Genomic DNA, 26,621 nt, shown 5'->3' on the forward strand with positions numbered 1-26,621 from the left:
ATCGCGTGGATAAATCATGTTCTGTTTCTAGCGCATATTTGGTAGTGCTACATGCACTTTTGACCTAATTTAGCAACACTGAACTGTGCAATTTTTAAACAATTTCAGTGTTTTCATACAATTCAGCAATGCTGAATTCAGCTTTTGTTCACCCAATTCAGCAGTGCTGAATTCAGCTGTTCTTCACCCAATTCAACAGTGCTGGATTCAGCGTTTCTTCATACAATTTAGTAATGCTGAATTCAGCAATTCTTCATATTATTCATTAATGCTGAATTCAGCGTTTAAACATACAAATCAGCATTGCTGAATTAAACAGTTTCCACCAAATATGCGCTATCAATTCTACTCTATTATAATTCCTTCTTTCCAACATTCCTATCCATTTAAAATATAATTTTTCATTCTTTCAGTAAAATGGACGACATAAATTCATAATGTCATGCTCTGTCTATGCTTGACTGATTTTAGATTCCTGTTTTATTTCTCATCTTGTTCCATCAGCTAAATATACTCTGCAGTTGGCCAGATTTCAATAATTTCTGTCTTTTTCTTTCTTTTTTTGGAAGTTCTTCTACTATTTATAGAGATAAATTTTCATTTAATATCGTTTTTTTTTCTTTGTTCATCTGTGAAGTTTTTTTGGCACCATGTTTCATGCTAGACATCATCATACATGAGTTTATATTTTTCTCTGCACAAAATTTGTTTTGTCAATATTTTTTAATATGTAAATTGAATTTCAATAACTACGAAAATAAAAGACATAAATTGATAAATTTACATTAGGCAACTTTCCTCGTCGTTCCTTTATTTTTGTGAATTTGGAGGAGGTATGTTGGTGGAAAATTTGAAAATATCCTGCTGAAATTGAGATTTTCATTCATAAAATCAACAAATTTATTGAAGAGCTTTTGAGAATAAAATAAAATATATGCTCGGGATTTGAATCTGGCAGTAGATTATCATACGAATGTAAAATATGGAACTATTTTTAGAGACAAAAAAGCTTTTAGGGGATTTTCAAGTTTAATGCAAATTCTCAAATTTCATTGAATTTTCCACACGATTTTCACCTCAAAATTCAATCCAAAAAATTGATTTTCTAAATAAAATTCTCAATTTTCTCTTCCTGTTCTTTCTAATTGCATCAATCAATGTTAATCAGAACTTTTTTTTTGATGGATGGCTCAATTGTAATAATTTCATTTCATAAAAAGTTAACTGTCACATAAACATCTCTCCATAATTACTCAACAATTTTTTAAATTATTTTTTCTTTTCTATATTTTCTTTCATTTCCATTTTTATTCCGCTCTGTAATGAGTTTTTTTATGCTGTCAGATTTTTTTAGGGAGAGATTTTCGGGATATAATGGGAATTTATGGTAGATTTAGTAATTTAACTTAATTATATGGGATATTTTCGAGAATTTTGTTGTGGTTTTTAATTTAGTTTGAGGATTTTTATGGAAAATTTGCTGAAATTACCATGATATTGAACAATTTAAGCTACAATTAGCTCTTAATTGTTATTAAAATTGAGGATAGCTTCATAATACCTTCAAAATAACCAGAGATCTCATTATCGAAGAGTTTTTCATAACGTTTCCATATTCCCTAAACAGATAATGAGTATACTCACACAAATAAGCATGCATTAATCAATATAATTGAGTATGCTTAATTTTGTGAGGATAGATCTTAGTTAAGATCAAAAATTGAAGTTTTAGACAACTTTATGTGAGATTTGAACCTAAATTTAAAGATTTTCTGTTGAATTGTGCTTCAACCTACTTCTTAAGTTCAAACCTCCATGTACAGTCTAAATCCTTTACACGTGAAGCATGTTTTCTGATTTCTCAACTCACTAATAAGTCTATTAATTCATCTAGACTCATAAATATCTTCCTAAACTCATTTTTCAACGTAAATGTCAGTAAAAAAAGCCACGAAAATTGTCTCTAAGAAACTCTGACAACCTCATCACAAGCACAGTTCATCCTATTCTAAGATAAATGTCTTCTCACATCCGCTTCATTACAAATTTTTTTTAATAAAAAATTATATACCAAAAAGAGAAACACAGAATTTGAAATTTGTAATAAAGTTTGAATGAACATACACGTTTTGCTTGTGTTTATTAAAGATAATTCGTCTAATTTTTCATTAAATCCTGTTTCCAGCCCTTCATCCTATAATTACACACTCATTAGCTTTCAGCTAAATAAAAAAAGAATTTTCTCGATTTTTCTTTTTCCTCTAATTATGTTCATTAAATTTCACACATTGTGAATATGATAATTTTCAAATAGCAAAACAACATAACAACAAATCAGATGAGCTTTCGTTAGCTTTTAATTTATTTATTTTTTTTTCTTAGAGCAATTCATAAAAAATTCTTTTTTTTTTACTTGTAAAAATTAATAAATTAAATATTGTCATACGTTTTTAATTCTTTTTTTTTTGTTTTTTAGCATTTAAATTAGTTTAATTTAATTATTTGTGGAGGAATTTTGAGATTTTGAAGGATTTGAATTTTTGAGATTTGTTGAAAATTTCTTATAAATGTGAAAAATTTTGTTTAAATTTTTAATGGTTTTTTAAATTTATTAATTTTAAAAGTAAAAAGTTTCGTTGAATTTTGCAATTTTCCTAACCTACAAATTTTCTTGAGCAAAACTTATTGAAATTCGAGCATTTGTATCAAATTTGTCCTAGCTTTTTCAGAATTTTTGTAAGCATTAAGCATATTTGGATTTTCCCCAATTTTATTTCATCAGAATCTCTAACTCAAGTCCAACAAAATCATCCCTAAATTCCTCCACAATACCTTCCTTTATCAATATTAAAACTTTCAATTTTACTGTCATTTCCTTTCCATTTCTCACGTTCAATTAATCAATTTCAAATTAATGAACATGCTGCATACTACTTGGAAGTACTTTCATTTTTATTTATTTATTCTCAAATGAAAATTAATGAGTTCACGTATTAAAAACCCTTTTTTAGATAAATTACCATTTGTGAAATTAATTACGTAACAATTTAACGGCAAAGGGTTTCACTTGCTTCCTTTTTTCCAACAATTTTCTATTAATAAGAATGCACAGGTGATGAAATAAGAAGTGTTGAGTGTCAATTTAGACTTTGCCATCATTAACGGGGACTTATCGAGATGCTCCACAAATCAAACAGCCACGACTTGAGATGTGGTTCTTCATCTCCTCCACAAATGACGTCGGTTTTTTATTTTGAGAAGAAATTAATTGATTTTTATCATAAATATGATTTATGAAATTAAAGATTAACAGTTTCGTTCTCAGTAGACTTAAGGCATGGAAAGTATATCTGGAATAATTGGGTCACGTATTGTTACTTGAGAGAAACGAAATGAAGAACTTCTGTTATCTTTTTGTTTCATTAACTTCCTTTTTTTGGTTCCTTTTATCCCTTTTGTTTCATTTTGAGCGCATTTTTTAAGGAAGTTTGGGGTTGGGTTATGGCAGTTTGTCAGATTGGCGATCTGAAAAGTTGGAATTTGGTTGTTTTATTGATGCTAATAAGGGGATATGTCAGATAATATGAATAGAATTGAGTTTAAACTGAACAAAATTATTAAGTGCTGAATTCAGCTTTCTACAGGCTGAATTCAGCATTAACTGGTTAATTTGGTATTTCACTAGCTGAATTCAGCAGTATATCCGCTGGATTCAGCATTATTCTATCTGAATTCAGCAATTTAATAGAACTGAATTATGCATTAAATTGACTGAATTCTTTTTTCATGTCCAAAAATGCGCTCAAAACCCAAAACCAAACCAACTCATCTTCACTTAACATTCCCAAAACTAAACTTTTACATTTCATTCGTTGTTCACATCTCCATGAGACTCAATAAAACAAAAGAAGATTATTACAAAGGCAATAAGATAGAAAAGTAAAATAAAAAAAGGAAGGAAGCAACTAATTCTAATCAGTAACAAATCGAAAAACAATAACTTTTTGTTCCTTGCCAAAAAAAAAAGGAAATTTGATTGAATTCCAATGTTTCTTAAAATGGCCACAACAAATGAAGTTCCTTCCTTATTCCAGATAAATATAGAACCACAACTTACTGGTTGACCACAATAAGTAATTTGCGAAAGACGTAATTTGGGGTAGGTTGAATGGATAATAGTGGATCGTCTAGTTTCGGATGGATATATGGGTGTATTTTGACATTAGATTGCTCATAAAAATTGTAAGTTTTTCTGTGGTATTTCCGTATATATTCTGATAAAACGGTAAAGGGATCGAGTATGGTCAAAAGTTTCATTTTCTCCCTCATAAGTTTTATCATTAGACATATAGAGATTATTAACATTATTATCATTAGTACTTTTATGCTATTTTTCTATTATTATTTTTTTTTTTTGTTTCTCATCTGAATTTTTCCGTTAACTTGAGAATTATCTACGTATTTTTTTTATCTCCCTTGTATGTGTCCGTAAACATTTGTGTGTGTTTGTGAATTTATTTTGTTTCTAAAAATAAAAGTTAAAAACTTTCCAAGGGGATCATTAACATGAAAAATGTTTTGCCAATTTTTTTTATCTCTCAAAAGGTTTTACTTCCGCATCAAAAAAAGGTCTTTGTGTTTGTGAATGTGTACTGGTCAGTTTTTGGAACTTAAGATAAGAGAATATTTGGAGATAAATAATCGGATCGGATCGTTTGTTGTATTTTGAAATATGTAGAACGAATCCAATTAATACTTTTGAGATTTGGAATGTCTAATTTATGGGTCATTCACTTATGATTTTTAAGGTTTGACGTCATATATAAATAATAAATTGAACAATCAAACAATTAACGGTCAATTAAAATTTAAACTTTCAAAACCTCACAAATTATTAGGTGAGATTTTCGAAACCTCACAAATTCTGTGGTAAAATTTTCAGAACCATACAAATTGTAAAGTTCTAAAATTCAAAATTGAAACTCTGGAAATTTAAATTTAAAATCAAATTATTTAAATATTCCGACAGTACAAGCCAAATTCGAACAGCTAAAGGCATCACTCGATGTAAACTAAAAAGTAATCAATGCAAAGAAACCTTTAAACAATTACAAAGTTCAACAATTGCTAATTAAAAATCAATTTACCAAAAACCCCAAAGTCTCAAATTTCCTCAACATATTCTACTTAAAGCTTCCTTTCATCCCATAATAATATCCCCCAATCATTGCCAAACCCGTAAGAAAAATTCTCATGGTAACCAGCACGTGGAAAGCCATAAAAAAATTTCTCTCTTTTGCAAAAATTTCATAACTAACGAAACAGAAAGGAGTATCAATGTTGGTTAATGTGTTGTTTTTTTTGTATATTAATTAATTATTATATCCACTTTTATGTAAAACTTTCCTTGTCCCCTATTTAACTTGTTCAAGTGGTTTAATATATTTTTTATATCCCCCTTATTTTTTTGTTTTGGTTTCGTTTATTAAAATGGCAGTTTAATAAGTTTTTTTTTTTGTTCATACATTTCTCATGTTCCATAAATGAAAATTTATTATAAATTTTTTACACATTTTTTTGATTTTATGCATATTTATTTAATTTTTTTCACGTTTAGTTTTTTTTTATTTATTTATGAGTAAATTTTAGTTAATTTTTTTATAGTTTTTTTTTTTGTTTCATTTTTAAAAATTGCCATAGTTAGAATCATTTAATTTTAGACGTGTGTGTGTTTTTTTTTATTTTGTGAACAATCGAAATGTATAATTAATTATTTTATTTATATACGAATCTACACTCATTCATTAAGTTTGGTGGGGTCACTTGGGGAATAGTGAATGGTGACCTTTTGAGAGTTGAATTGATTGATTTTGTTGATTTTTGTGCTTGACATAAATTATTGCATGAAAATTTTGACAGATTACTATTAATTTTAAAATTGAAAATAATTCTAAATTGACAAAAATTTAAATTTTTCAATTTAAAAAAAACTTTATTCTTGAAAACTCAAAAGTTATCATTTAAAATTCAAATTTTTAATTTTTAAAATTCAAGTTTTAAATTTTGAAAATTTCGAACTTTATAATTATAAAACTACAAAATCTTTAATTAGTAAAAATTTTGAATTTGACAAAAACTCAAAATTTGAAACTTTAAAAATTCAAATTCTTGATTCTTGAAATATTTTAAAAGTTTTAAATTCCAATTTTCAAAGTTTTAAGAAAATTGCAAGCAAAATTTGCAAAATTTCTTAAAAAACTCCAAATTCAAATTTAAATTTTTAAACTTTTCAAATATTTTTTAAATCAAAGCTTCTAAAAAATTTTAAGTTTGATAAAGTTTTGATAAAAAAACTAAAATTTTTCTTTCAAAACGCAATCAAAATCTAAAATTCTAATCTCAAGAGCCCAAACCCTCACAACCCCAGTACCCCAACCATAGAGCACTCTATAGAAAAATTTATTTTAATATTTCTTTCTCTTGTTAAAATATAATTCATCTAATCTCTTCTATTCCTCAATTAAACATCATTTTGTAGTCACTTCGTTTGTGAAAATTCAACAAGAAGAATAAGAAAATTTTCCATTTATTTATTTATTTTTTGTTTCGTTCATAGCGCGCGCAACATTTCATGTCCCCTAAAGTTTTCCACTAAATTTTCCCTAATTTTTTGAGCTTTTTTCAACTTTAACTTTGCCTAGTCATTTTATAAATTTTTTAACAATTCTTCATGAATTTCCAATTTTTCCCAGATTTTAACTTGAATTTTCCTTTAAATTTTCCCAGATTTTATTTTGAATTTTCCTAGATTTTTCCTCAATTTTCCCAGGTTTTTCCTTAATTCTCCCAGATTTTAATTTGAATTTTTTTAATTTTTCGACCCAATTTTACTTCATTTTTAAAAAAAATTTAACCTAATTTTAAGTAACTTATTTTACCCCATTTTGCTATTTACCCGCTTTACTATTCATAATCCCCACTTTTAATTTCAATTTTAATTAAATATTTCCATATTAACATTTTTATTAACACTAATTATTTTCTTGTTTTTTCATATAAAGTTTTTGTTATTTTTTTCACATAATTTTTAATTAATTTAATTCGAGTACAATTTTTATCAAACTTTAAACAACCAAATGAGAGACATCAGATGCATATGTCGGTATCGGTGGTTTCTTCGGTGGCTTTTTATGTCGATTATTATAAATATTATACTGTATATCATCCCCATTCAGTCGTTGTCGACCCGATAAATCTTGGGCGGAAAGGGCTCCTGTATTCCATGCCCGTTCGGGTCCACGATGAGTCAATGTTGGATATCTATTCTTATCAACCACCTGACTAATTGATTTCGTGACGGAATTAAGTCCGACATGATACTGTCTCTGCATTGCTAGCGATTGACGAAGGTGTTTTCGTTTCTGTGAATTGAAAAGAAATTGTAGGTATGATTTTTGGTGATTGAATTTTTGACTTCTTTTCTGAAGTAGATTTAAAAGGTTATGCTGGAAAATTAATTTTGTTGACCCTTCGATGATGACATTGACACCAAGTTTTGGAAGGTAGTTATATCGATGTTTGCTAAGTTTAATGGAAAACTTTGATGGGATGACAAGATTCAAAAATTTAGGAATCGAATTTCGAAATCGATTTTCGAAAATCACAAAATTCGAAGTTGATTTTCGAAAATCACAAATTTCGAAATCGAATTTTGACATTCGAAAATTTCAAAATTGGTTTTCGATATTTACAAATTTTGATGACGAATTTCGAAATCGAATTTCAAGATTCACAAATTTCATAATCGAATTTCGAAAATTGCTAAGTTCAAAATCTAGACACCCAATTGGCCCAATAGATACATTACTTCATACTCCGTAACTGTTACAAAAAACAGAAGAAATGACAATAAATGATGAAAAAAGAACCAAAACCTTCCTAAATTGATTCAGCTAGTCTCTCGACTTCCATATTCCTACCAAACTTTATCGTCAAACCCAAATTAATTAGGACTAGTAAAGATTTAGCACAGTGATAACACTACATAATGTCATCATTGTCCTCATTGATGTTCATCATTTATTTACATCTTCTCATGTTCCTTAAACCTTCATTCTCATCTTAATACATGAACTAGACCTTTTACCAACAAATTTGATGACAACCAGAACCATTTCCTTTAATTTAAGTCTTACTACAAAGCAAACAATCCGAAAATTAATTTTTATCGATGTTTGTGGAATCAGCAATTAATTTTTATGATTATATCTCGATTCCTATAGCAGAGATACTCATTAAAATCCATATTTTTCTTCTTACTATTTTATGTCCATCCCAAACAAAAGATCACATTATTATTACTCTTTGATTGAATAAAGTCCACATTATGTCTATATTCTAATTAATTCTGTCCTTCCCCTATTCTTTGACTTTTTGATGCTGATGACGATAATATTAATTTTTTGTATGTACACTTACCTCAATTGTTCCTCTCCACTTGTCTGCCGCATGTCTGGCAATTTCCATTCTCTTTTGTTTCTTTATTTGATGTTTCTTATATACAACTTCAATTATGATTAGGCCAATACCTAAACGTTGAGCATGAACGCAAATGAGATTAATAAAAATGAATTAGAATGAGACAAAATATGGAGGAAATGGGAGTCATGAACGAAAATTAATGGATATTTATTCAAGATTGCTATTCATTCAAATTGCTGCTTTTGTCCTGTTCTACTCATTAGTGTGGTTTAGATTTTTAAAGATGCAAATGAGTAGATGCTTTGTAGATCATTTTGTGGCAATGTTTGATGTTTACTTGATGATTTGATTAACAATTCCTAACAGACACAGAGCATGCTTTTATGGTACGGAAATACCTTTACAGTACCTAAAAGTGGCTTCTTTGCCTGATAGGGAGTCATTCTTCCCAAAATGGTTATGTCCTAATTAAAAGAATGGTCCAAAATGAGAGGAATTAGGTCAAACCGATTGCCACATAGTGAATTTTCGGTGACTAAGTAACTTCCATCGATAGATGCAAAATGAGGAAGGCAGTTGATCGCAGATGATATGTACGGCCAGCGAAATGAGTGATTAGGTAATAGAACACCCAATTGCATCAAAACAGCATGTTTATAGCAAATTCCTGAATAAATCCATCAAAATCCATCCAAAATTAAAGTCAACTTACCTCCAATGATACCCGCACCAACAAGTATAAACACCCCAGCCATATTCTTTAATCCTAACGTGTTTGGTGTTTTCTCAAATTGTTCACATTGCTGGATATTCCCATGGAAAATCCATTCTTTATCTAGTGCTTCCATAAAGCCACCTTGAAATTGATAAATTATTTAAAATTAATTGATTTGTTTTCAATGACTCAATTAAATGTTCTATAGTAATTAAAAAGAGATTTTTTTTTATTATTGTGACTGAATTGAGATTTTAACTTAATGAATGGCGTACGTGATAGATTCAAGCTATTAGTTTATGGAAGTTCGTGAGACATTTTTATCGCCTTGTTTTATTGAAAAATGTTGGAATTATTGATTAAGAGATTTGAGCGTAGAAATTAAAATCAGATGACAATGAGTCTACTGGATGACAGACACAATGGATGGGGATAATTTATGGTTTATAGGCAAAATCTCTGACATTGTAGCTTGTAATTTAACTGAAAAATTGAATTACTTACTTTCGTGAAAATCTAATATAGCTAATGTAACAGCATCCGTCCACGGACTTCCTTTTTGAAGTCCAATCCCGTATCCACTACGTCCAAACAGCTCTCCTGCAGTAACCAGCTCGCAATCTTTTGCAGCTTCATATTCTAATCTTGACGAGTCCCAAATGAATGCCATCAGTTTACTTTATGATGATGATCGAGGATACACAAAGAGAACGGAAGAGATGAAAAAGATTAAATTAAATATTCAGTTCTTCAGTCTTTTTTTATTTATTTAAGGATCTATTCAATTGAGTAAATAAAATTGAGAACAGAATAGATTGATAGATAAATAGATAGAAGGATCGATAGATAAGCTGATAGATGGATAGATAAAGAACTTCTAAGCTGTCACAATGGATCGAATTATTGGTTCTAATTCTTTTGTTCAACTCAAAAACCACAAATTGTCAAAGTAAAACTAGTAAATTTGTGGATTTTGGTTTAGTGACTTTAGTGTTTGGTTCTCATTTAGATTCAGAGGATTCACGAGTATCGAGTCTTATATCAGGAGATATACCAGTTCATCTGTTCCTGATATCATGCTTAAACACTGCAATCCTCACATTTATGTGGGTTCGATTCCCAATATAAGCAATTCTCAAATATTATATAAAATACTGTTAATACAGCACTAACAAATCGTTATTAACTAAGGATGTATCGAAAATGGGGGCTCCAAAATGGAGGCTAAACTACTCAGTTGGAACCTATACCTTCCACCCGAATCCCCAGACTAGCACCAAAATATCCACGAACCCTTGACATTATTAACAAAAAGTCATATGAACTCACCCATCTTTAACATCCTGAATGGCCTGCTCTGCTGTTTCATAATTGTTTGCCTCCATTGTTCTGTACATATTTGATAATTCTACTTGCCGTCTAAAGTACATGTCTACAGCTGATCCCTTAACAGTTGCACATGTAAGATTCTCCATAGTATTACGTAAACGTGCATCGTTGATACCGGATAATTTCGTTTTTGGACGTTCCAAGACGAGAAAGGCGGCCAAGTTGGCAGTGTATGAAGCAACAATGATCATTGCAAAACCAGCCCATACCATTCCGAGGACACGAGCTGAGAAGCTTCTTGGTGTACCTTCACCAATTCCACTATTTAACAGTACACCCCATGCAAACCATATTGCTGAGCTGAGATTGAGTGCATCCTCCTCCGTTCCATCGTTATTTGTCAGCTTAAAGCGACCAAATGGTGAAAATCTGTTGAAAGTTTCGATTTTTGTTTTTTTCGTGTCGAGAGAAAGAGAATGAGAGGAAAAAACGAGAAGAAAGAAAAAGAAGCTCAAGCGTCAGACTACTACTTAATCTACGCAGAAAGCAACATATATACATGTTATGAATGACATACACATAAAAAAATTATAGAGATGACGGTTTTTTGGTGAAGTAAAAATATAAAGCATAAGATTAAAAGCATGAATGACATCATGACGATGGTGATGACTTTTATGAAGCTGCGAGATTCACTTATTTGAGATGATTGAAATTTAATATAAATCCCAATGTAAGCAAAATGATCTGTCGTCGTCCTTGGAGAGAGTATATTCAAAATATATGATTTGGCATATGTACACATTGATTTTGATGTGAAGGAAGTGACATGAATTTTGTTATGCATTAATGGCAGTCTTTAACCTGAATTTAACTTTAATGTGGGAATTTGTGGTGAATTTTTCTAGAACTTGACTGGATATGGATAATTTTGAGTATTCTGGACCACAATGGGTCACAAGTAAGACCGAGGATGTGTAGATAAAGACACTAAAGTCCATACTCCAAAACATACGCAAACAAGCAGATAACATGCTTTGGAGAGCTTGCTAATCTTAAATATACTAGATCAGAGCTAACTCTACTCTTGAGAGCATGTTCCTTTCTTGCTAAGGATACCCTGGAAGTCAAATCCATAAAATTGAACCCACATAGTCGAATGAGTCTTTCAGTTCATATTAAGTCACAGAATCACGTCAATATGTCTCATACTCTATTAAATTCCTTGAATATCACAACATTATCCTCAGTCTGTCTCTTATCTACATCCAGTCTATTCATAATTGTATAATCTGCTTCACAGTCTGTCTCTATAGTCTGCTACCATTAAGATCAGTGTCCTAAGAGACACAAAAATTAAAAGACACCCAGCTATGAAGTTTACATAGAAAATAATATCTTAGCGCCCACAAGCACTAAGAAGATGCTTCTGAACTTTTGTGTCTCTCAAGTTTTGCTTACATCGTAATGAATGAATGAAGAAAATCATAAAATTTATGAATAAAAAAATTCCAAAAAAGACATTATTATATAAATTTTTTGAATGATGCTAACCTATCCAGCAGATAGAGAACGAGAGCGACAACATGAACAGAAACCATAACGAGAATCCACAAGGTATTGCTGAATGGTTGCAAGAAACTCACTAGAGTTGAACTCCGTGATGGTTTCTTTTCCAAAATAGTAATGCCTTGGTATTTAAATGGTTTCGAAAATTCAATGAATTCGGCTCTTTCCGGATTAATTGTAAGCGGTGCAACAATTAGATCGGCTCGCTCCGTCACGAGCTCACCGATCAATCCTGTCCATTCTTTTTTCACTCCCATTGTGCTGGACAAGTTTTTAATTATGTAATGACCAAATTGACCATCAGGCGATAGTGCTAAGTCGTATGTAAAATTAATGCGATGTGATAATGCTTTAAGCAAATCTATGCAATATCCACGACAGCAATAATCCTTTTCTGTGAATATTTTATTATATAATGAGCATTTTTGTGATGAAATGGAACGAAAAAAATGGGAGAAAAAGAGAAGAAAGAAGAAAATGGATAAAAATTTAATTAGATTTATATAGAACAAAAAAATATAAAGTTCATGTCTACAATGAGGAAGCTTTTTAAATGGGAACTGCACAAGTGTACTGTACATAAATTGCTGCATTTTATGTGTGTGTATTTATGCTTTTGAAATGCACTTTTGTGTGTCTTTGAATGGCTTGCTGATAAGCTGAACAATTTTTCAAGATTTTTTATATTTTTCTCTCTCTCTCGTTTTAAAAACCGGAAGCTGGGAAAGATTAATAGCCTTTGTGCTTAACTTTTACCGTGCTAGAGATTAATTGTTATATTGGGAAGTTGAACGAAATTAAATGACATGGGGAATTAAATCCGAGCAACATAAATGAGCAAGGTTCTGTTAAGAAGCTTTTATGACTCTATTAAAGCTATTTGATTAGCGTCAAAGCTCAAAATCCACTCGAATTTTATATCCAGTCTTCTCAAGTCGCCTTTTCCATACAAGATTCCAGCTCTGATTAACATCAAAGGGAAAGCTGTCGAAATTTGGAAACCATATGGACGTCACACGGAGTCTTTTTCAATTGTGTCACTCGGAAAATAATCTAAATGGTTCTGGCAGGTACAATAGAAAGTTATTACCACATATTTCCTGAAAATTCATACAATTTGACAATTTTTCTGATAGAATTTCGTGTTTTAAATGACAATATAAGCTAAGAAAGCACATAGCGTAAAAATAGTTGAAAATCTGGTTTCAAGCTGACTTGATTCTGATCAAAGGATGGACTTTATCGAATCTGAGCTAGGACTAAAGCTCGAAATTGACTTGATACGAAGTCGAGTCGACTTTTCATACGAAATCCAAGTCGACTTCGAGCTTTGGTCATGCTGATCTCAACTGTTTCTATGGATATTCGTCCATTTCTACATCGTGTGCCTTTCGGATTGATTCAGTAAATTCAAAAGTTTGAACATATTTAAAAAATTGTAAGTTGAAATTTGAAGTTAAAAGTACTGATTTTATACAATATGTAGGTCTTTTAATTAATTGAGGACATTGCTAAAGATTTAAAAAAGTCGTAAGTTCGAATCTTACAATTTCACCAAGAAATTGTTAATAGATGTATCTATGTCTTTTTTTTAATTTAATAAGATCAAAGGCTTTTAGAGCACCACCAATCGTTTTAAATAATTTCCTTCCTTAAACTTCCATTTAAATTTTTTAAAACCACTCCAAACTTAAATTCACGTACTTTCAAGGATCACCAACAAGAACTTAAATTATAATCCTCTCAAAAGCACACAAAAAATTTTTCTTCTATTCTTTCCTGACATCCAAAGCAAAAATTTTAAAACTCCGGCCATTTGTCTATCTGTGACCTCTTTTCTGTGTCTGCATAATATCCAGCATGCAGATGAACACTGAATCTAAATTCACAAAAAAAATAACGGACTTGTGCAATTTCCATTATAAAAATATCATCACGCTCTCAAATTGAATTAAATTTTCATCGTTTATGTACACATTTACAAAAAAAAAAATCGAGTATATATACACAATGTAAGGATGAATATAATAATGTTAAACTTATACATTTGATGTAGCTCTATTATTTTGTATCGTATATCAGAGAGTCGTAGCAAGATGGATGGATGGATGAATGGATGAAGGATAATCGAAAATAATAAAAGAAAACTGCATCGCGTTCATTCATCCATTTAACATGCTCATGAAAACTTTTTCATTTTTACTCATACTATTTTTTACTTTGATAAAGTTAGCTTTTAAGTTAGAAATTCTGAGACTGGAGGGGTTTGGAAGTGGTGTAACGTAAATATATTGTGATTTAAGATCTTTAATTGAGAAACCAAAAGATTCAGTCACAAAATTTTAATGAATCATTTTTATTTCCATCCTTTGGGTTCCTTACTAGGGTTCATGTATTTTATGGGTTATTAGTACTTTCAATGGACGCTCTTAAGCTACTCGTGATTCATGTTGCTGTTCAATTTGTGCTTGCTCCTCGCGCCAATTTCTATTTCACCTCCATCTTGTAATTGCGAGGACAATAGATTAAAAAGCACGTGGTCGTCCAAAGATCTCATTGAAGGAAGTTGCCGACCGAGACAGAATTACACTTGGAATCGAGAATTGGCAAGCGGTAAGCAGCGAGAGAGCGGGGGGGATCTATGGGAGGCCATGGTAGAAGTAAGTATGTAGATTATAGAATTATTTGGAATTGAACCTGTGTTGTCAACGTTGGAAGCCCATGCTTAAGCAACTACACCACCGCTGCTTTGCAATAATCTTCACAAAATAATTTTTTGAATGAAATCGAAGAGAAATTGAGTCTTGAAAATCCCTTGACGAGTTGAGGCTTTAATGTACGTCACTTGTGATTGATCCCCTTTGGTATTTCACAATATCCCCATTTTTCCTGATTGAAAACCTTCTTTGTGAAACTTTTTAATTAATTTTCAGTAGAATTTCCATCAATATGATTCAATTAATAGATTTCAAGCTAACTTTATCAAAGTAAATTTTTTTTCCATATTGCTGTATCAAAAGCAATTTCTAGGAATAATATTCGTTTATTATTCATCATGCGATGCTTAACTTTTCTCTAGACTTTTCATATCTACATATATGAAGAATAAATTGTGAAGATTATGTCAGTCCAATTTCTTTTAATGCTTTTTAAAAAATTGTTATTGTCATTTCTAACAGTTCAATTCCTTAAAGATATTATGATATAGCATTTGGGACAGAACAGTAAAATTAAATAAATTATTTTGTCAATATTACTGTCGATACATTTTGACAATTGTCATTAAATCAATGCCATTGATATGGCAGATCGTACTAAAAAAGTCATTTATCATGAAATCACAATATGTCAAGCATGTGACAATCATTTTTCACAAAAGTGTCCAAGCCTTAACATCCTCAAATGCATGTCCATTTTTAATATAAAAGTCAAACTAAAATCGCAATCTTTCAACTCATTTTTGAGCCTTCATCAGCCACACAAAAGAAGATGAAGGAAATGTAAAGGAAGGAGGAAGAAATGGAATGGTCGATGTCCATCAATCAAATAAAATAACTTTACTAAAAATAGCACGTGATCTCTTTAACGAGGATGAAGAAGAAGAAGAGAGAAATTTTGTGGAAGGTTTTGAATTAATTGTGGCATATTAGCGCAATTTATTTAAGGGTTGTGACCCTCGGGCTGGAAAGGTAATGAGATTTTTGAAGGTTAGAACTTTTTCTATGGATGTTGTAGATCGTTTGAATGTTATGTAGACATCACAGAAGCTTTTTGACTTGAATTGAGATTTGTACAAGTCAAGAGTCGAAGATTCAGGCTCTTTAAGCTACTGGATTAGCATTTAAGCTGTATGATTGGAGTAAATCCGCTTTTGGGGTTATGGAATATCTGAAAGATTGTTTAAGGACTGTCTTAAATGCCTGCTCGATCGGAACACATAGACTTGTTATCCCAAAGTTAATTATCAGCCGTTAGTTGACAATAGCTAGCCTTCAGTTAGTAAATTAAAAGTCATGTTTACTAGCCCGTGTGATCAACTTGACATAATGTCTAATTAATAACTAGACCCATGGTCAACTAATGACATTTTCTCAGAAATGTTCCATAAAACGGATATTAGTCGACCGTGGGTCTTGCTATTAACTAGATACTATGTCAAATAACAGACAATGATACCTGAGGGACGCCATGGATCACAATTGATCTGTACGGTGAAGTAAGTAAGTGAGTATACTGGGCTAGGAATTATAAAGTCTAATCCAGCTACAATATTATGCAAGTATCAATCTCAGATAGACTCTTTTGAATTAAGGATTGTCATTTAGACAGGAGCAGTATGAACACCCAAAATGCCTACGAAATCAACACCCATTCTTTAATAATTCATCATCCAGCAACAAAGAGCCTGAAGAATAAAACATATAGCGTTGATGGATACGAATGAAAAAAGAAGCAAAAATTATGGGATTCCTCATCTTCTTATTTTGTTGCCATTCATTTTATTCGACCGAAAGTATTAAAGAAAAATAGCCCCAAAAAAAAAACCTTTCATCAAGGCACAGTAAAACGGAAATCAACGTGAGACAGTCGAGAAGAATTTATAGGTTTTAAGGGAGGAAGGAGGTTAAGGTAGGATGTGCGTGTATGTATGTGTCTGTAAAAAGGAATAAATTTTCACAAATTTTTCTTTATTTTATGCTCTTTCCTCATTCCAATGTCTGAATATTTTTGGATTATTTAAAGATTTCTCACCATTTCCATTTGTTACGTTAAAATGCGGACATGGTATCTCGTCCTCCTCACATTCAATTTCTTCTTCTGTTAATTTTCTCACATAAACAAATGGCTTCTCCTCAATTGTTAGTACCTTCAGATGTGTCGGTATGAAGAAGCCTTCCGGTTTCTTTTTTATTCTACCCGGCCATACAATTTCACTGTCGTTGATTTTCAGGCGCATCTTTTCCCTCTCCTGTAAATCAGAAAAAGAACGAAATGAGAATAATAAATAGAAAAATATTTAATTTAATTAGCTTTTTATATTTTGTGAATCTCAGCTAAGAGATGGAATCAACTTATATATTTTTTTTTCATTCAATTTCCTGCTGTATTTAATTAACTAAGAAGAACTTTACTTCTTCTTCTTCATTGCTTCACATAATTGAACCAATTTTATGATGCTGCTGACTTTAATTAAGTGAATGTAATTAAGAAATTTTAACGTCGCTGATGTTTACATACTTCATTTCTCCGTATGCATCCCTTGTGAAGAATTTATGACCTATTAATTGTTGGAAGGAGGAGTTACACAATTACAGCAGTTAGGAATACATAGAATAAGTAAGTTGTTAGTCTTTCTAGATTTTAGACTGGTGCATACTCGGAAGCGACCGTTAAGTTCGAATTTTTGAATAAGAATCGTTGAAAATTTAAAAAAAAATGACCGTTGGAATATTTGAAATTAAAATTACCGTTAATATTACATATTTTGTACCTGATCAACTCCCGAGCGACAAAAATGAACAAGGCCGCCTCTTTTATTAACACCAAATGGAAGCCACTTAACTTGTTCAACCACATGGTAGAACCTTCTTCATTTGTGTCGCTCAGACTTAAAAAATGGAAAAACGGACTTTTACTTTTTGAATTTATTCATATTTTCGGAGTATTCGAAGTTAATTTCGAAATTTTCGAACCAAAATATCAAAATTATAAATTTTCCCAATTTAAACTCTTCTAAAATGCTACAAATGAGTCAGCCAGTGGTGATAGCACTCTTAATTATTAGACTAGAAGGAATTTAAGCCAAGAAGTCTTTTAAAATATGAAGTTATCAAATCAAGCACAAACTTTTTGAATTCAAACTTCAACAAACAGCTTACCAAACATTTTCATTTCATGGCACACTAAACGTAATTCCAAAGCTCCAACCAAAGCTTTTTTTAAAAGAAAAAATTCAAATTTTCTCAAGTTTCCATTTCTATTATGTAAAAAAATTCAAGTTTTTTGTGTCTACAAATCCATTTTAAAACACTATAAAAGGAATTTAAATTTCAAATGACTTCCTTAAAATTTATTCAAATATTCTCTTAGTATTGTTGAAAATTCATAACAATAGATATGTACCCTTTCACATTATACACAAGTTGTAGTCGAACTGTAAATGCATTATTTAGTTCCACTACCTTGGAGCAAAGAAGCACCCACGAATTTGTAAGCAATGGTTGCTAAATAAAGCATAAATTTTGTTTGTCTTGACAACAGAGAGCATTTCCACTTTAAACACAACCTTTAAAGTCAGTAAGTTTGTTCATTTTAGGAAATTGGACGACCTTTATTAATTAAATGAAATAAAAATTGTTGAAGCAGATTTAGAAAGGTATTGGTAGGAACTATAGCTGACAAGTGGACCGTCGGCCTCATTTTTTACTAAATTTATTTTAAAAAGTCAACAGAAAATTATTTCTGTAAATTAAGTCAAAGACATTTTTGGGACCTAAAATTAAAATTAGATTGCCATTATGCAGCATGACTCATTTTCATCATTGGAAGTGAAAATGCTGAATGAAATCACAACAAGGACTATTGATTTTATGAGTGTAATGAAGAATTTAATATTATGGTAATTAACATTGATTATAAATGCGAGCAAGTCTAAATTTAATTGAATTAATGCTGTATGTATGCTATCGTACAGAGTGTATCTTGGTGATAAATTACATCGTGACCTTGAAAATTTTCTTAATTATAAAATTGAAAAGATGAAAATTATAAGGAAGTTTGTGTGTTTTTTAAGGTTTTTTTAAGTTCTCGCTTAAATGCTCGTGAATTTTGTGCTTGAAAACATTTCGGGGAATTTTTGGTGATAAGGATGGATGGAGAAGCTTGTGCAAATGGTTTGAATTAAGTGATTTTCAATGAGATAACTGTAAAGTGCTTTATAAAGCAGTAAATTTGGATCTCCAAATGATTAACACACTAGCTGATGGCAGCATGCTTCTAAGTTTTAGCTATAGCTTGTCCTACTTAAATGTACTAGTTGTGCATGCTTCTAAGCATTACTTTCAGCTTGTTTAGCTCTTAAGAACAGTCTGTTTGCTTGCTGGGGACTAGGGTCAGTTCAAAATTGCAGGTTTGCATACAAAAAACGCAGGTCTGCAGCCTTGGACGAATTATAAGGTACAGTTTAAAACCACTGGTTCGCGGATCTAAGGGACATATATATTGCAGGTTTGACTACAATGTAAACCGAATGGCGACAAGTGGAAGCGATAGAGGCAGCATCAGACATCTCTTATGGAAGACCATGAATCACAATTGATCTTACGATACAACATATCTCCTAGAACATTCCCACACCGTTTTCTTGACCGTAAATGAAGTGTAGCTACCTTGGCAACGTCGTGTCTGCTGTCTGCCGTCCAATTTTCACAATAAAAATTGAGATTTACCTCAATATGTCCTAAAGGCAATTTGACACATAAAAATTCAACCTTAAAATTTTAACACAGCAATATCAAACATTTGATCCCTTTTTCCTCCTTAATCAGCCTGTCCATCAGCAATAAAAAATCAAATTTTATTCGCCCAAAATCCAATTCTTCTATTGCATCCATAAAATGCAAAAATATGCGTCCATGCCCTCATAACTTACGCACGATAATTTTATTATGCAATTCTTTTTATTACAGTTCAAAAAGAAATAAAGTGATAGCAATGGTAGAAGAAGGAATCGTTATCAGTTATTATAACAGCCTCATACATAACATAAAGAATCATATAAAAAAATCGAAATAAATTGGCATTTACTTACATCATCAAAGAAAAATTTTCCAACAACTTTCAATCCATTCTTTTTGCCGATATTGATTACATCATATTCAGCATATATTCTATCGCCGGAATCGTCGAAGGCCTAGGTAACGTCATAGATATGCGAAGCAAAAAAAAATATAAATATTGAAGATGATGGCAATGGCGGTAATGAAAAATTATGATATACATGAACCATGTGGGGATGGAAATGACGATGATGATGATGATGATGATAACGATAATTGTAATTGCGAATGGAAAAGAAGTAGAGAAAAAAGAAGGTTAAAATAATTAAATAGGAGATAAATATTTTTTTAATAAATAAATGTTCGTGTTCTATTAATAATTGTGCATTATAATTGATATCGATAAGTCCCATACCACTCGTCCTGTTCTTCCTTTTATATTACGTGATTTTAAATAGTGAAAGAGCTTCTTTCCCGTCTCCCAAAATACACCCGAGTCGTCACAATCTTTCGGTGCTTCTGTTATTGTTTCATTCACCATCATCTCTTTTAATGCATGCGCTAGAACGTAGACACTATCCTGTTTAGAGAAGAATAAAAAGAAGAGAACGGGGAAAAAATGTAAGAAGAACATAATGGAAAATTATTACTATAGAAAGTGTTCAAGTTGGAGGGTATATACTGGTCGCTGAGGAAGTAAAAGCATAATTTATGATTTAGCCCAATTCAGCTAAGTCAGCGCAACTCAGGGCGCAACTGACCACAAATTGAATCCTTAGTCATTTTAGTGTTTCTCGACTAATTCAGCGTAATTTAAAAAAGTTAATTAATTCATCACAATTTAGCTGAATTAGTTTCATTCAACTAATTCATTACTATTCAGGGAATTCAGCACATTACAGCTAGTTAAATGACATTAAAATAATTACTCGAAATTTGACTAATTCAATTCAACTAGTTTAGCCTAATTCAGTGAATTCAGCCATATTCAGCTAGCTCTGTGAAATTAAGCTTAGCTCATCTAATCCCGTAATATTCAACTAGTTCAGTGCTATTCAGCTAATCATTTTTAATTTGACTAAATCTATGCACTTCAGTTGGTTGTGAACATTCATCCAACTCAGTACAATTCAGCATATTTCAGGTAATTCAACAATATACAGCTACTTTACTGTTAGTCAACTAATCTAGCGCATTTCAACTAAATCAGTGTACTTTAGTTAATTCAGAACTATTCATCTTATTCAGCACAATTCAGCAAAGCTCAACTAATTCAGCACTAATTAGCACACTTCAGCTGAATTCAATGCAAAACAGTTCACTACTCAATCAGTTCAATATGCTCCACTACCTTGCTCTTATTTCCTAAAAACATCACCCCATAAATTTAATAAAATGAAGAAGGACGACGATTTGAAGATTGAAAGGAAGAAAAACCATTTTAAATGGAAGTGGTAATATTGAAAATTATTCACGCTCCATTATTTCTACAAACAAGTAATTTCATTACGACATTCTATATTTATACTGGCTGTATGTCTATATAATATATAATATCTGCGTGGAATGTATGTCGCTTTACTAAAAAGATGTATAAGAAGCAGCAAAAAGAGCATCAATCGTTATATTCTAAAAAGCAGCACATATTTAGCTAGATATTCTTGTGTACATAGATTTACACAAATACGTGTATATTATATAAACGCACACGCAAGAACTGACAAAATCTATAGTGATGATGATCAACATAATATTTATCATCGTCATTTAAATAATCTTTTATGTAAATGTGCGAGGAATAAATTTTGATGAACGTAATATTTTTACTGTTGGATTTCCATCACACAAATTGGGCTTCATCACATTAATGTGGTTCATAAGAACTATTGATTGAGGTGCTACAAATTTTTTAAAAATATTTTGATGAAATCAATTTCATTAACAGGTTTTTGGTATCGATTATGTGGGTTGAAATTAATTGATAAAATATTTGGTCTATTGAACAAGAAAAAAGGTTGAAGGAATGCTTTTGACGTAATCATTTAAGCTCATACCTTTGAAATATTTTTCAAATTAAATTTGTCCTTTACGGTGAGCTTTAAAGTGCTTTTTATGAGTTCTCAATTGTGTTGTTGGGTATTTGACGAATTATTGGTAATTTTGAAATGCAGTTGGCTATTATAGTGCTGAATTCTGCTTAATGAGATAGTTAAGTATGCGATGAACTCAGTAGAACTGAATTCAGCTTAGTCAAAGGGTTCTGAATTGAGCTATGCTGAATAGTGTTGAATCTAGCTTAGCTAAATAATGCTGAATATTGTTATGCTGGATAATGCTGAAAACAATACTAAATTCAGCTTAGCTGAATAATACTGAATTCAGCAACGCTGAGTAGTGCTGAATTCAGCAATGCTGAATTAAGTTGAATAAAGCTTTGTTGAATAATACTGATTTTAGTTATGCTGAGTGTTGCTGAATTCACCAATACTAAATAGTCCTGAACTAAGCTAAGCTAAATAGTGCTGAATTCAGCAATGCTGAATTGTTCTGAATTCAGCAATGCTGAATAAATGAAAATTGTAAACAAATTTCTTCTTCAGAAATCAAATTTACTGAATAATCAATACAAATGACATTCCTAAGCAACTCCCTTCCAATATTTCATAATATTTTTTATTCAAAATTAATGTCACGTAAAAATCAAAACTCCTGAAATTTGATTCAAATTAAATTGTGACAAACAATTCCAAGAATTTTCTCGGCCATTAACTTTGTTGTCTAAAATATCTAAAATATTTATGAAAAAAAAATACCCAAACAAATCAGAACAATAACAAATTATATGCTTCCTCATATTTCAATTTCAACTTACTCTGATATGCTCCGTCTCGTTATCATTATTCAATTTAAGGCCCAATGTTCCAATGGGTGTATTGTTTGCTAACAACGCCTGTTCAGTTACAATCCAGACATGGCCTGCTTCTGTCATATTGTACATTGCAGCATCCCGAAATATTACAAAGGCATCATCTTTGCTATAATTTATAAATGTGGATGTATGTATGTTGTTATTGTCGTTTTGTAATTTGACATGGAGATGACGTTGGAAGACAATTGAGGAAGCGTGAAGTAAAATGAGGAAGAAAAGAAAAATGACAAAATTTATTATAATGAAATTTTATTGAAAGCTTTTTTGTCATGATGATATTTATGAATACCACATGACATGAGTAACAGTCACACACACACACACACACACACACACTCAAACAAAATAATTTAAAGAATTTCACTATAAAACCATCAACATATATACATACTTTTATGGAATTCAGTAAATGGAGTGAGAGCCTGAAATGGATGAGATAAGGCAGCAACAGTGCCAACAACATCACAAGAGAGGAGATGAAAGCCACATAAGTTGCGGGAGGAATGAAAGACGGAAATCACTAAACAACAAATTTTTTAGCACATCTACATTATGACTTTAATGTAAAATGTTCATTCATTGTCACTTCTTTAATGTACTTATGCAATCGTTAGGAACGGAAATTGTTCGGTTATAATAATCAGTCATTTGGAAAGTTGATTTCTTTTTCAACTTCGCAGCTCGTTTTGTTGCTAGCGAAATTTAAGTCATCAATAAAATTGCTCAAATGTGACTGATTTTATCGTGTATTTATTGAATTTTTTCTTCAACAATATTCTTTTTCGTTGACTTTTTAAATTATTTGATGACGCGGATTCAAGATATCTAAATTATTATTTAATAAAGGATTGGTGGCGTCAATTTAGATAAGTTGAAAAGTTCAAGGGGATTCAGCACTCTTTAACTTGGTTGAATTCAGAAATATTCACCTTTGAACTGTTCAGCTTAGCAGAATTCAGTACTATTCAGCAGGACTATTGAGCTCAGTTGGACTCAGGACTATTCAACTCAGCTTAGCTGAATTCACCACTAACCAACTCTGCTAAATTCAGCATTGTTCAGTTCTTCTGAATTAAGAATTGTTCAGATAGCTGAATTCGGAATTGTTCAGCTCCGCTGAACTCAGCATTATTAAGCTAAACATTGTTCAGTTCCAATCTGTTCAGCTCTGATGAATTCAGATTCGTTCAGCTTAGCTGAATTCAGCACTGTTCAGTTCAGCTGAGTTCAGGACTTTTCAGTTCAGCTGAATTCAGTACTGTTCAGTTCAGCTTAATTCAGCATTTTTTAACTCTATTGAACTCAGCACTATTTAGCTATGTTCAATTCAGAACTGTTCAGCTCATCTGGATCTACTGAATTCATCACTGTTCAGCTAAGCTTAATTTTGCATTCTACAACTCAGCTGAATTCAGCAATACTCAACTCTGATAAATTCAACACTGTTCAGCTTTAATTTCAAATTTCAAGAGCTTTCCACAAAAGTCTGTATCTCTTAAACAAGATTTTGGATTTCTTAGAAAGTAAACTCTCAAAAACAATTTAATTTCGAAACCTTCAAGCTCCATACTCCATGACTCTGGCAACCAAATCATTAATCAACTTAAAAGCTTTGGATATATATCTTTTCATCAACATCCAAATGCATTTACTTGTTTTCCTTTCTGTAGCGTTCTTCATTCAACATTTTTTTTTTCTTCCATTTAATGCATTTATATTTATTTATTTATTTGTTTATTCATACATAAGTCATGTGTACACCGCAAGCTCATGTGAATGAATCGTTAGTCTGTTGAACAGATTCCTTTGCATTCATACTTATAGAATACATAGATTGAAGTGTTTATTGCTCTTATGATAATAAAAATGTATTTAAAGGAAAATTTAATGGTGTCGAGACAGAAGCAAGAACATTAGCATCGGTCGGTCGTCATCATAGTCATTGGATGAAAGATAGTTGTGTACAGAGAAAGAAAAGAAGCATGATAGTGGCAACAAAACAAAGAAAACCATTAAGGAAAGAAGAAAATTTATGATAGCGCTCATATTTTCCACTACAATGAGCTTTTAGCGCTTTTACGCTTCAGATGCAATGCAATCTATATCAATAACAATCACTTATTCATCACTACTGCTCATTTCATTTTATTTCTCATACATCTCCATCCTGACGTAACATTTCCCATGCCATTCCTTCTTAATACTAAATTGATAAAGTTCATTCTCATAATTTTATGTATTTATGCTCGTGTATTGGGACTATCAGCCTATCATTTCTGGTACATAACATTCCTCCTTTTCGAGTATAAACATTATCATTATCCTTCTCCCTTCCACTATGGGGCAAAATGAAAAAAAAAGGGACATTCACTTTGATTTTTGGACTTTTTGGAATCAAGACTTGAGAGTATTTTTTTCTTATAATAAATATAGCAATAGACTTGCATGCAAAATTTCAGCTCATTTGGTGCTGTTTGGTCGGTTCTGGAGCTGTTTGAAGTTGAAAAATGGTAAAAAAATGGTTTTTTTCATGTCTTGTTTGACTTGAAAAGTTTCATATTTAATTAAAAGATATTGAAAAACGGTTTTCGGTTCCTAATTCTACTATATAAAGCTTTAATTTGACATAGGACAAGGTTTATATATATTGGATTTTAGTGGCAGGACTTGAGAAAATGTATGATACCAGAAAAAAGCTTCAAGCGTCCGGAAAATATGCTAGTTCTCAAAAGTTTCTCATATAGACCTATTTTTTCGTAAAGTACTTACGTTCTACTTTACAAAACTGAAAAAATATCAAAAATCGGTTGGTACGAACAAAAGTTATTGCATTTTTAGTTTTGTACGAATTTTTTTCTCAAAACTAATATTTCTGAGATGAATTTGGAAGATATCATTTGGAAAAAGTTTTTTGATGTTTTTTAATGTATTTAATCATTGTAAGAATTTGTGAAGAAATTTTTTGAAAAATTCAAAATTCGCCGAGTTAAAGGTACATATGCTATTTAACGACTTGACTCTTTTTTTCATCACTAAATCAGCTATAACTTTTACATAGGTAAATATTTTTCAGTTCTGTTTTCTGTTTCTAGTAGCTTATTGTAATACCTTTCCAACAATATATAATACTTAATAGTTGGAAGTAGACTTGGTCATGAAAACGGACCCTGTTTGTGACTGATTCAAAGAAATTTTCAAAAATGTCATTTGCAAAACTACCGCTTAGAAATTAAATAATGCAATGTTTTTGTGTTTTTTGGGTCAAAATATGATAGTTATGAATCTTCTCATTTTGTAAACTTTCTGTAAATTTATGGGCCTTCATATGTAATACTCAGGTAGTCCAACAATTCTCAGATATGAAGCTTTTTTATTGACTTTTTTTGATTGATATTCAATATTCAAACTTATTTTGTGCAAAATATATCAATTTTAAAAAGTTTGGGTCGAAAAAAAGTGATTTTTGTCTATTTTGTTAAAAACAGGCTTAGGGAGACCACTTTTAAGGCACTCCAGTAGCCACTATGATTAAGTTCTATACATGTATTATACATAATAATAAAGGTTTAGTAACTAGCAATAACAGAAAACAGAATGCAAAAATATTTTTTTAAAAAAAGTTATAAGTGACCAAAAAAGTGTCGAGGAGAGCAACCAGCATAGGCAAAAACACAAAAATTTAAAATTTTACGTTTATTTTGACAAAAAACGTAATAATTTGAATTATTACAACATAAAAATAGTTTTTATTAAAAAAACTTCAAGAATATCATTAAAATTTTGAATTTTTGAGTTTTTGCCTATGCTGGTTGCTCTCCTC

The 26,621-nt window shown here is 31.0% G+C and overlaps 1 protein-coding gene across 1 annotated transcript in view; it reads right to left on the minus strand.

Moving 5' to 3' along the window:
• Positions 1-6,317: 6,317 nt before the first annotated feature.
• The window catches only part of Nmdar1 (NMDA receptor 1), a 96,145-nt gene continuing 75,841 nt past the window's right edge, over positions 6,318-26,621 (minus strand). The window contains exons 6-15 of the mRNA XM_070634830.1: positions 22,745-22,907; positions 20,288-20,452; positions 19,905-20,006; positions 16,847-17,063; positions 12,080-12,488; positions 10,526-10,954; positions 9,701-9,873; positions 9,194-9,337; positions 8,479-8,588; positions 6,318-7,421 (exon numbers count right to left, since the gene is read on the minus strand). Coding sequence (XP_070490931.1) covers positions 7,125-7,421; positions 8,479-8,588; positions 9,194-9,337; positions 9,701-9,873; positions 10,526-10,954; positions 12,080-12,488; positions 16,847-17,063; positions 19,905-20,006; positions 20,288-20,452; positions 22,745-22,907 — 2,209 coding nt within the window. The 3' untranslated portion in view covers positions 6,318-7,124. The remainder of the gene's footprint in view (positions 7,422-8,478; positions 8,589-9,193; positions 9,338-9,700; positions 9,874-10,525; positions 10,955-12,079; positions 12,489-16,846; positions 17,064-19,904; positions 20,007-20,287; positions 20,453-22,744; positions 22,908-26,621) is intronic.

This window comes from Chironomus tepperi, unplaced genomic scaffold (assembly GCF_022539635.2).
Source record: "Chironomus tepperi strain 1889 unplaced genomic scaffold, CSIRO-AGI_Ctep_v1 contig_85, whole genome shotgun sequence".
Classification (NCBI taxonomy): Eukaryota; Metazoa; Arthropoda; class Insecta; order Diptera; family Chironomidae; genus Chironomus; species Chironomus tepperi.